Source organism: Parasteatoda tepidariorum, chromosome 8 (assembly GCF_982258835.1).
Source record: "Parasteatoda tepidariorum strain Cologne lab strain chromosome 8, Ptep-v5.0, whole genome shotgun sequence".
NCBI lineage: Eukaryota > Metazoa > Arthropoda > Arachnida > Araneae > Theridiidae > Parasteatoda > Parasteatoda tepidariorum.
In genome coordinates this window covers 107,906,458-107,919,297 of record NC_141762.1, presented here as the reverse complement: position 1 = coordinate 107,919,297, position 12,840 = coordinate 107,906,458, and the positions used below count along the sequence as shown (strand labels likewise).

Here is a 12,840-nt window from a genome sequence, read left to right as displayed (position 1 = left end):
GTCTTCATAAATTTAAGACATTGATATTTTCACAACGTGAAATTCTAAATAAATTACATGCAGCATAATTTAAATTAATAATTATGTATTTAGTTTACTTTTTATCTCTAATCACATTTATCACTACCAGATCTTTAATCACATTTACACATCTAATCACTACCAGAAAAAAATATTTACTAATGAAAGAGACGCCAAGTATAAATTCTAGTTCTAATGCTTTTAAATAAAATATACAAGAATTTTTATACATAAATATGATTGATGATTTCTGTAAACTTCTGGACTTTGGATTTCCGGAAATTTCCGAATTGCGGTTTGCGGAAAATCTGGATTTTTTCAGCAGCACAATCATCTCTGCTTTAATTATCTCCATTCCATGTGTGCATTCCAAAAGCGTTTAAACACTGAAATTGGATCATCCAGTTTTGTAGAATAGACCCATTATCATAGATAAATTTGAGTTAAAATTCATTGGTTACCAAAATTTCCTTATTTTTTATTAATACACCAAAACAAGTTTTCGTAAAACTAAATAATTTCTGACAATGCCTTTAGAGGAAAGTGAAAGAGGTTGAAGAGAGTTTTGTAAGAGTTTTCGATCCTGGTAGCTGTTAAGTCTTCTCAATGGAGCAGAGGCAAAGTTTGGGGAAAGAAGCGCAAAAATACATAACATTCTTACCACAATTGTTAAAATATAGTAATGTTGAGCTGTTAACATTGAGCGGCCATGGCTGGGAATTGTATGTTTGAAATAAAGCTGCATGCTTTAAAAACTCACTTTTCTGATAATTTTTTAATTAGCTAACAGGGGTCTGTCCAGATATTTTGTGAAAGGTCCGTTTTTGTAAAATTGTGAAAAAATGACTCGTAATGTGTGAATATAAAATAAACGTTAAGTCACATTCTTTCAACCAGGGTCCTGCTTTTGTGAATGTGTGCAAGTAGGGTCCTGTTATTGCAAAAAAAAAATTTCAAGGAGTTTTTAAATTGTAAAGACATATAAGATTATGCTCAACACTGTAAAATTAAAATTAAAAAAAATTAAATTTTCAAAAATAAACGACAATGACGAAATCAGAGATGCGACATACAAATATTTGGTATTTGGCCTATACTGCTGAACGCAGAATATTAATTTCAGATGAATAAAGGAAGAAGCATCTGCCGAAGACAAAACTTAGTTAGCTTACACCTGTCTTTCTTCCCCCACTCCCTTGGGAAGGGTTTATTCGATTAACAAAACAATAATGAAGATAAACAAATTTGTGAAGGGTCCAATTGAAAGATAAATTCTTTTGTGAAGGGTCCCTTTTTATGAAAAGATATTTTGTGAAGTGTCCGTTAACGAAGCCAAATTTCTTCTAAACAGACCCCTGATTAGCTAACATATAACAGGTAAGGTGAAGGGTGCTCACTTTGTGTACAGCTTCTAGGGCATCCTTGCATGTTGCATAGGAGACAGAGCCAGGAGAGAGCCATCGGAAAATGTTGTCCAGGAGAAGTGGAAGACGAGCTACGTGTTGCATGGGAAGAAACAAGAAGGATTCCAGACCCAGTCCTTGGCATATCGGGTGACTCTCCAGTTTCCTCAGAGCTTCCAGGAAGCACATCCTACTCTCCCTGACAGACACAACAACAAAAAATAAGCACATTTTGAGTACTTTTTAAGCACTCAAAAAATATTTTTAATTACATTCCTTAAAAAAAATTATTATTAGGATCTGCGCAGTCATAAAAAAAATTTTTTCTATTGTTTAAAGTTCCTAATTTATAAACATACAGGGATGCTACTCGCAAAATATCAAATTGTCTCACCAGAAATTGCATTTCGTCTCAGTTAAAATCTCATTTTGGCTCAGTTTGTCTCAGCTAAAATTATTTTTTTTCACTCAGTTTATCTCAGCTAAAATGATTATTAATCAGTTTGATAACAATATAAAGATAATTTTCAGGATCCATAAAACCATTAATAGCATACTAGGAGTACTACAATTATACATACATTCACTAGTGCTAGGATTTTAAAAAACCTGCATATGATTGATTATAAGAGTCCACAAAATTGTTTTATGGACTCTGTTGTTTTCATATATATTGCATTTATCATTTATGCCAATGAATAGTATCTGTTCCAGAATTTTACAAAGTAAATTTTAACTTTCTTATTTTTTAAAATATAATGGTGTTAACTTTCTAAAAAGAAATATCTATTTAGTTTCAGTAATTCAAAAGGGACCCATTTTATTTTGAGCTCAAATTTCATTTCAAAATATATAACTATTCAGTTACAATGGAAGGTCTACAGATTTCAATAATTAAAAGAGAAATTCAGTAATTAAATAATGAGAGTTTAAGAAAATGCAAATAACACAAAAAAAAAAACACTCTTTGATAGAATTCAGGAGGTGCAGTGAAATTTTGAAATATTTTAGGTAGGAATTTTTCAAGAAAATTTTAGGGAGCACTTAATAGCCAAAAATTAGCATATATACATTTTTATATCAAAACAGAAATATATAAAAACTATTATAAACAATTTAAAAAGACACATATAAATATAATTTTCTTTCTAAAATGACTTGCATCCTTTATTAAGTATAAAAGTAAACTTTTTAGTTAATTGGCATTGACTAGTAGATTGTACCTTCTTGCATTCACAAGATCAGTTAGTTGACTATGTTCTTTTAATTTATATAGCTAAATATACAATCATAAAACGTGATTATGAATGCACTTAGTAATTGTTTAAATGCAACAACTGTAGAAAAATATACCACATCTTTACAGTAACTAATTCAAGAAAAACTTAATTCTACTTCTTTCTAGAATCGTGATACTGGATTTTAAAATTGTGTGAATATGAATTGCGATTTTGGGTTTTAAAATCGCGTGAATATGAATCGCGATATTGGATTACAAAATCGTGTGAATATGAATCACGATATTGGATTTTAAAATAGCGTGAATATGAATCGCGATTTTGGATTTTAAAATTGCGTGAATATGAATCGCGATATTGGATTTCAAAATCGCGTGAATATGAATCACGATATTGGATTTCAAAATCGAGTGAACATGAATCGCGATTTTTGATTTTAAAATCAAGTGAATATGAATCACGATATCGGATTTTAAAATCACGTGAATATGAATCGTGCGGTTGGATTTTAAAATCGCGTGAATATGAATCGCGATTTTGGATTATAAAATCATGTGAATATGAATCACGCTGTTGGATTTTAAAAACACGAAAATACAAATCACGATATTGGATTTTAAAATCGCGTGAATATGAATCACAATTTTGGATTTTAAAATCGCGTGAATATGAATCGCGCAGCTGGATTTAAAAAACACAAATCACGATATTGGATTTTAAAATCGCGTCAATATGAATCACTATTTTGGATTTTAAAATCGCGTGAATATGAATCACGATTTTGAATTTTAAAATCACGTGAATATGAATCACGATTTTGAATTTTAAAATCACGTGAATAAGAATAGCGCTGTTGGATTACAAAAACGCGAAAATACAAATAGCGATATTGAATTTTTAAATCGCGTAAATAAGAATCACGATGAATAATTTTTAGATCACGTGAGTACGAATCGCAATGAGTAATTTTTAAATAGCGTACAAATACGAAAAACGAGATCTGATATTACAACTGCGTGATAACGAATCGCAATATTGGATTTAAAACGTGAATACGAATCGCGACGTTGGATTTTAAACTCGCGAGAATACAGATCGCGATATTGAATTTTTAAATTGAGTGAATAGGAATTGCTAGTACGATTTTTAAACAGCGTAAAAAAAATCGCAACACATAAGTTTTAAATCAGTTAAATACGAAAATCGATGATTGATATTAAAATCGTCTGATTAAAAATCGTGATTTTAGCATATTCCAGCGCAGTTCCTAATATTTAAAATTCCGAAAATCAGCCAAACGAAAAAAAAAAAAAATCAAATATCGGTGGTAGAACGAAACGCTTAGACTCCTTCCCACTCTATAGCGGAAGTCGCGGGAATCCGACTATCGTTCCGGCGGCTTGGGTTTCTCTAATTGGACTCCCTAAAAATTTTAGTTTTTGGAACATGGTCGAAAATTTTAAAAATTGGGAGAAAAAAGCGGATTTCCGCTTTTTTGTGGAAGTCTTTTATCCCGTGGAGACGTGAACGGCAAAATGATCTCCATTGACTCACGGCAATGCAGATTAATATTTGAAACTGCATTCAGGTTTGCCAAATTTTGGACGTTTTGTCTCAGAATGGCGCAGCTTTGGCAGAAACTTAGCTGAATGTCGCAAAATGGCGCAGTTATGCCGTTTTGTCTCAGTTTGTCGCAAATGGCGCAGGCGTAGCATCCCTGAATTTATAAACATAAAATCAATAACAACAAGAAATTATCTGAAATTATTTCCTTAATTCTTTTAACGCTTTTTTTAATACACAGAAAATAAATAAAAGACTAATTTTAATGCACAAAAGAAACATTTATAAAATTTAAAGAGAGAAAGAAAATTTTTCCTTGTCTAATAAGCTTTCTTTCTTTTCAGCACATAAAAGAATATATGCATTGAAAAAAATTATGTATTCCTTTTTTTTTTCTTTGTTGCACTTTATAAGTCATTATTGCATCACAAAAAATATATTAAACCGTGCAATATAAGGCACTAACTGAATAAAGATTAATGCTAAAACAATGTGTATGCACATTGAAATCACATGAATTGGAAGAGTGAATTAAATGTAAATTGTGAGATTTAAGTGTTGTAATAAATAATATATTAAAAATATCAATTTTAAATTTTAACCGAATAATGACCCTTAATAACCGTATAAATTTTAAACGAAAATCAATAGTGATAACAAAAGTTACTGGAATGAAATTATGAAAACAATTACCATTACAAAAGTTATGAAAAATCAATAGGGAATATTCAGGTTAACTATTTCAATTCCCTGTAACATAATATATTTTGTGTAAAAAAGTAATTATTCAGGTGTGTGATTCAAATTACTTATTTCTTAATAATATCGTATAAAAGTATTGATAGTTTATAGAAAAAAAACATGTTAATATCAGTAGAAATAATTATTAAAAAATCATTTTTAAAAAAAAGTGATATCGTCACAGTAAAAAGTGACTAATAAATGCACAAATTGAACTTTGCATTTCGTAATAATGCTAAACAATACAGGGATTTTAAAGGGGAAAAAAAACAGGAAATTTGCAGCAAAAATAGCAGATAAAATGACCGAAACACAGCTTGGATTTATGATGATTTTGACGCACTAGAGCTCATTAAAAAGTAATTACTCAAAAGCGTGATTTTATGTTTCATAGAAGGTTTAAAACCTATAGGGAAATCAATTAAATTAACTGCAAAAGAAAGAAGACAGGCATTTATGCATTATCAAAACACGCACTTGTGATGGTATCGAGCGTGGTTTGATAAGTGTTGACTGAAATTAACGATTCAAAATTTCCATGTCATTACATCACATTAAAAATTAATTCGCTTCAGGGTGCATAGCCAAATTTTTCAACAAAAAATAAGCACCTCTTAAGCACTTTACAAGCACTCAACAAATATTTTTAAGCACTAAAAAATCATAATTAGGAAGGTTTGGCAAGTTTTTCCATCATGTCAAAAAAAAAAAACTTTTGTTCATAGTTTTTGACAACTGTAAAAAATCACAAAATTTTGAATCATGTAAAGCGAATGGCGTTGCCATACACAGCGGACAGATGGCACGCCGAAATAGATTGGAGTTGAATTATTTTGTGGAAATGTTGAATGTGAAAATTGTCTTTTTGCATAATTCGTGGTAAAAATCGACATGGTAAAGGAAAAATGTCATCTTGGAAAAGGGAAAATTAAGCACTTTTCATAAACATCCAATTAAAAAAGCACCTTTAAGGGCTTTTTAAAAAACGAAAATCAAACATAAGCACCTTTAAGCACTTTTTAAAAATGCTTAATTCTTCTGTTACAAATCTAGGGGGTGATTATGAGCCCAACTCAAAAGTCCTAAAAATGTTTTGAGCAAAATCTTTAATGACGCATTTCAAAAAATTAATGTCTTCATAAATTTAAATCATTGATATTTTCAAAACATGAAATGCTAAATAAATTATATGCAGCATAATTTAAATGAACAATTATGTATAAGCTTATTTTTATCTCTAATCGCATTTTTTATTCGACCAGAAAAAAAAATATTTACAAATGATAGAGATACCAAGTATAAATTCTAGTTCTAATATTTTTAAATAAAATATACAAGAATTTTTAAACATAAACGTGATAGATGATTTCTCGAAACTTCCGGAACTTGGATTTCCGGAAACTTCCGGATCGCAATCAGCAAAAAATCCGGAACACAATCATCTTTGCAAATCAGAATTTGTAACAAAATTGCTACTTATTAAAAAAAAAGTTTTTTTTAAGAAAAAAATCAAATCAGAAAAAACACTAATTTTTCTAGGATTGATTTCTTAAATGTTTTACATTTCGAAATTACCTTTTAGATTATCAATTTTATGTTTGCCTCAGTAGTTAAAATTCTAACTGAAGTTATGGAATTTTTTTTTCCTTGTGTTCTTGAAATTTATTGAAAGCTGTGATTTTCTTTGATAAATCGGAGTAATAAAAAAAAAATCGTGATCACACGGGAATAAGAACTTGGGGGGGGGGGGGACTGGAAACAAGTCTTAGTAACGAGATTCGACATAAGTAACAAAATTTAAATTTTAGATCAACAGAGCTTCAAAACAATTTTGAATATAAATCATTGATTAAAAAAATCAGTAAATCAACGGTTTTGAGATTAGCGAAATTCTGGTAACTCTCCCCGAGGTTAGCTACAAATCCTGTGGCAGAAATTTTTCGGGATTTCTGTGACAAAACACTCTTGCACTAATATCTTTCAGCAAGATACTTTCAATAATAACAAAGAGGTATGTTACTAATTTAAGGTAACAAAAATGCTGGGTTTACAAAAACAAAAAACTATATAATTTTTTAAAATTGAATATGTAAAATTTTTTGGATTCTAATATTATGAGCGATATTCTCGCATTTTGTTGGGGGGAGGCAGTAATTATTTCCTTTCTCGTATTTTAAAAACTATAATCATATTAAAAAAATAATTAAATATCATGAAATTTGTAGCAGTTATTACCGAAAAACAGATCTTCAAAAGGGGTCACTCGAATGCATGTTTCGTTTCAAGATTTGATTGCTGCAATAAATAATACAGTTTAAAAAATATCGGGTTTTAAAAACTATGTGGAAATCAAAAGCAACAACTGGCAAAAAAAATCTATAGAATTATTCCCTAAAAAAGTAAATGATCAAAGGTGGAATTTGAATTTCCCACATGGCCTGAAATGTATCGGGATATCTAAAAGCCAGGTGAAAATCAATGCCAATAACTGCTGAAAATACAATCAATATGGATATCGGCATAACTCGAGCGCTACAAAAAGTGATTGCTTAAATACTAGATTCAAATTTTGTATGTAAATTTCCGCAGAAAAGCAAACCAAAATTTTTTACTTCCCAAAAGAAAAATCTTTTAGCAAGGAATCTGTTGAGTTCTGTGACATTGTCACCACGATTCTGCCATGGAGGGCTACAAAACATGTGTTTTAGAGAATAAGGGTTTGCCTTTTCAGCAAACAAAAAAAAGTGGTTATGGACAGATAATTTTTTAATCACTCTTTTTTCATATTTTAGTTGCCCTGAGGCCAGTGGTGATGCTTTATTTTTCTCAATAATAACGAGCATGATTTTTGTGACAAGGATAATAAAATTAAATATTAAAATGGCTAAAGAATAGAAATAAAACAGATGTAAAACTCACTTGAGCTCCTTTAGAGTCCGTTCCTGATACACTCTGTTTGAGCAATATTTTACGTATATTGAAAAAGAGGGCAACTGGGCATGATGCAAGATAATATCACAAATATCTGGTATCAAAATACTGTCACCCCATCTTGCAGTCACATCGTACAGTATTCTGTAAGAATGAGGAGAAAATACGTTAATCAAGTACAATTTACATTATAAATGACAATATACAATCTTTCGAAATAACAGAATATACAGTAGAACATTGCAAATATAAGCCTCAATAATTTGAAACTTTGTTTTAAAAAGGCAGGCATATGAATCTATTTCCCATTAGTCTCAGAAACGTCGGAATTGATACTCTCTTTTCGTCACCCAGTGGGCACCCGTTTCTGAGTTATGGCAGTGAAATGGCGTATATATAATACAATATATATAATTTATTATATAGCATAATTTCTTTGCTTAATTCATTTCTTTGCTTTATACAAACTTACTTAATGATTATTATCACCAATGTGTGCATACATCAAATAAGATAGTTTCCCTTTACACAGAGATAGTAAGGTTTTGAAAAACTGAAATGGTGGCAACAAAACTGTGTTCAAATCACTCACATAAAATTTTTTTTAAACAGGGTCTGTAGTCAACTTTTTGAACAAAAAATAAGCACTTTTCAAGAGCTCAAAAAATATTCTTAAACTATTTTTAAAATACACACACACACACACACACACACACACACATATATATATATATATATATATATATATATATATATATATATATATATATATATATATATATATATATATATATATATATATATATATATATATATATATATATATATATATATACAGTGAAACCTCCGTTAAGCGGACATTCATGGGACCAAAAAATTTGTCCGTTTATGAGAGTTGTCCGTTTACGGGAAGGGTACCCTAATAACGAAATTTAACACCGTAAATTGTTTTTAGATTATTCTCAAAGATGTAGAAATAATTAAATAATATCTTCAAGGATACCGTAAATATCTACAAGAATATTTATTTAAACAATAAGAAATATATAAAAGAGATAAAAAAGAAGTTTCTTTATATATTCTTTTTTATATAATAAATATAAAAAAAGAATATATAAAGAAGTTTGATATAAATACAAAATTCTGGATGTAGCTACAGATAAATAAATATAATTTTCCTATTAGCATAGAAACTCACGTTAGACATATGATACCGGGGAATTAAAAATAGACATATGATACGGGAGTGTCCGCTTTGCGGAGAATGTACGTAATGGTTTATTCATAGAAGATTCCCGGGGAATTAAAAATATGTCCGTATTGAGAGGCGTCCGTTTTGCAGGAGTGTCCATAACAGGAGGTTTCACTGTATATATATATATATATATAGGAGGATATATCTGTATTGCGATCTGTCGCGCCAACTACAATCGATAAGCTGCTGAATAGCATGTCGAATGTAGAGGTTTGCTCAGGGTAGCTAAGGGTTGTACCTTTCGTACGGGTCCCTTTCTTAGATGTTTTTTCAGTTCTCGAGGGCCACTGCCCGAAAGTGACCAAGACTTGGCGATTATTCTGGCACTGATCACGATACAGAAATCTTCCCAAGTATATTTAGGCTATATGCACTAATATACATACATACACACTACTGGCCATTAAAATCACAACACCAGGAAGGCAACACACCATGAATGTGAAATTTGCAGGACGGATAAAGCATGTTGCGGTATGTAGATGATTAGCTTATCAGAGCATTCATGCAATGAAAGAGGTGGAAGCAGCACCTACAATGTGTTTAAAAGAAGAGATCTGACAGTAAGTTTCTCATACAGAAATTGAATTTGAGCATGGCTCTTGTGTGAAAAAGAACGGACCTGAGCGTGCAAGAAAGAGAAATGCCTACCAACATGCGCCTGAGTTTGATCGAGGTCAAATCGTGGCCTACCGGGATTGCGGCTTATCGTACCGAAGTATTGCTGCTCGCGTTGGTCGAGATCTCACAACTGTCAGCAGAATATGGAATCAATGGGCTTGTGACGGTCGCACGGAACGCCCTGCAATCTCAACGATCCCCCCATCACTGACAGCCGAGAAGACAGACATATTATCCACAAGGTTTTAAGGGATAGTACAGCTACATCACAAGCCCTGAGTCAACAAGTAGGGTCATTTGTAACCTTGCATTTGAAGTGTTGTTTTATCCCCTTAATACAAGAGAGACTTCCTCAGAAGGTTAGCAAATATTTTATTCACCATAGCTGTTCCATTTTTCCTCCAGACTGTTGCCATCCAACATATAAGAAATAATTTATAATCATCTTGCTTAATCGATTCCTTATCGATTAAGAATAATACTACAGAGTATCCCCCCAGTGACATAGAATCATACTCTGAAAGGACATAATATTTCACATAAAATTTTGAATATTACACTATTTACATCATTGATAAATAATATTTTATACTAAACAACCTTGCTCAGTTAATAATGTTAATAACAAGCAGAAGTTGCCAGTTTTGCTGGGAAAGTGTACATGTCTTCCAGACCTAGTCACAATTTTGTCGGGTTCCATGGGAGAATGATTTTTTTCTGTACGTAAGGATTTGGAACTTCCAGGTTTTACAACCCGTAAGTTTGATTCAACCTTCTCTGTAGTAGGAATCAAATAGGGTAAACTAACCAGTGAAGGAACAATTAAGCTTCGCTTACCTTTTAAAAAACCATATTAATTTCAAAATTCGTAATTTTAGTTAAATGACAGTGTCAACATATTTGTTACTAATTGCAAATTATGTAAAAAAAAAATTGTAGAGAACTTACATAATATTGTTTTAAAGCTTTTGAGGTTCAAATAACAAGTAGTAAGAAGATCAAGTGAAGGAACAGCTCTTACCAGTGAAGGAACACCCAGTAAAGGAACACTTAATTTTGGTTATTTCTTAACGCTCTTTATGAATTTATAAGCCATACAAATATTTAAAAACAAGCCTTTTCTTGAAATTATAACATATAAATACTTGGAAAATGTTAACCTTTTTTTGTAATCATGAATTGAAAATTAAAGTGTCAACATATTAGCACATACTGTTCATTCACTGGGAAATCTATGCCCAGTAAAGGAACATGCCTGTTCCCTTACTGGTTAGAAGTTGTTTTTCGTATTTTTAACATACTTTTGATGCGGAACATCACTAAAGGTACAAGAAAATTAAAGTTTATCTTTTATTTTCATTAACTTAGAAAAAAAAAACCAGTGAAGGAACATTTGTTCCTTCACTGGTTTTTCATCGTTTGGTGATCCAGTGAATAAACACCCCCTTATATCAGTACTTTATTATACTATGAAGCTTAAAAACAATAAAACATAACTTCAATAACTATGTTTTGAATTTTTTTTTTCACAGTGAGAAAAATAAAACTATTACAAGCAATTAATTCTACTTCAAACATATAAATACAAACACTCACCTTATAATTTTTTCAAAGAAACAAGGTGTTGCAGAGATAATAACAAATTCAAAATTTTTTCTCTAGAAAAAATTTTGAATTTGTTATTATCTCTGCAACACCTTGTTACCTGGTCAAATAGACTTCTCTAGAAGTCTATTTGACCAGGTAATCCAAAACATTGCTAGATGACTTCCTATTGTTTGGCAGTAAGCTATTGTTACTAATCAAAGAAAAACTTTCAAATTCTTATTTTTAATCAATATATTTGAAATGTTCCTTCACTGGTTGGTTTACCCTATGCTGGCTTTACACGGTCTATGGACACAGTAGATTGCCTACCATTTAGTTGAATTGTAACGTTTTTAGCTGACAGTTTCAAAACCTTATATTCCACATAAGATGCATTTATGTCGTTTCAATTGGCAAGTTCATATCACATCCAGGTCACAAATGAGGGGATTCAATTATCAATTAAAAATAATACTACAAATTTTATAACAACTTTATAACCTTGAATGGTGGCACTGTATTTGTGACTATTTCAATACTGGTTAATCAGCTAACCCTGAATAATATGGAAAAAAAAGGATTACCTGTCGCTCACTTCCTTGAGGTGAATGATGTCTGAAAAGAGGACGTCCTGTTCGTGTTTACTGAGGACGGATGAGAACTCTGGAGCCTGAATGAAATTCTCGTAGAGGACTTTCAGGCTCCTCACGTAGGATGCCTGAGACTGGATGAACTCAAATATTCCTTCCTGAAGTTTTAACTCTTGGGCAGATATTCTTTCCAAAATTCCACTCTCTTTCACCTTTCATTATATAAAAACAAATGTTGAATATTTGCACTTCAATTCCTGACAATACAGTTTAGTAAAATACCACTGAAATCTGGACCATTATTTTCTGGGGCTTACGACTTCCTATCACTTTCACATAGTTTTAAAACCGTGAACTTGATTGGGTAGAGCAGTTTTTTCCAAAGTGTGGTACACGTACCCCCAGGGGTACGGAAACAGTTTAGCGGGGGTACGCATTTTTACGCGAAATATTTTGCAACAAACGAAAATTTAAACAAATTTTATTTAAAAACAAATCTAGTCATGAAAATTTACGATGTCGTATTTTCCTTTGAGCTATTTTTCGCAGATTTAGCAGTTAATAATTAGTGGTGTCCACAGTCAGTTGTGATTTTTAACTTTTGCGCAATTTTTTTATAGTAAAGGTTTGAAATGAACTCTAATTATTTTGATTATTTTTATAAAATATAATTTTTATCCCTAACATAGAATTTTTTACCGAAAACTTTGTACCAAAAAAGAAAAGTAAACATATTTTTAAAAAAATACATTCATTTTATTATTAGTGGTACACAGCGTTACGAAAAATTTAGAAAGAGTACTCAAAAGTCATAAGTTTGGGATAAGTGATAGAGCTTCGCGTTTCCGCGCCACAGGTCCTGGGTTCGATCCTCAGGCCGGGCAAGGTCG

At 31.2% G+C, this 12,840-nt stretch overlaps 1 protein-coding gene across 6 annotated transcripts in view; it reads right to left on the bottom strand.

The window, feature by feature from the left end:
- Positions 1 to 12,840, bottom strand: part of LOC107442238 (uncharacterized) — an 80,153-nt gene that overhangs the window by 31,498 nt on the left and 35,815 nt on the right. For all 6 annotated transcript variants that reach the window (XM_087149253.1, XM_087149249.1, XM_087149248.1 and 3 more), the window contains 3 exons: positions 11,945 to 12,162; positions 7,886 to 8,041; positions 1,419 to 1,623 (listed from right to left, as the gene is read on the bottom strand). In XM_087149253.1, the coding sequence (XP_087005379.1) occupies positions 1,419 to 1,623; positions 7,886 to 8,041; positions 11,945 to 12,162 (579 nt within the window). The remainder of the gene's footprint in view (positions 1 to 1,418; positions 1,624 to 7,885; positions 8,042 to 11,944; positions 12,163 to 12,840) is intronic.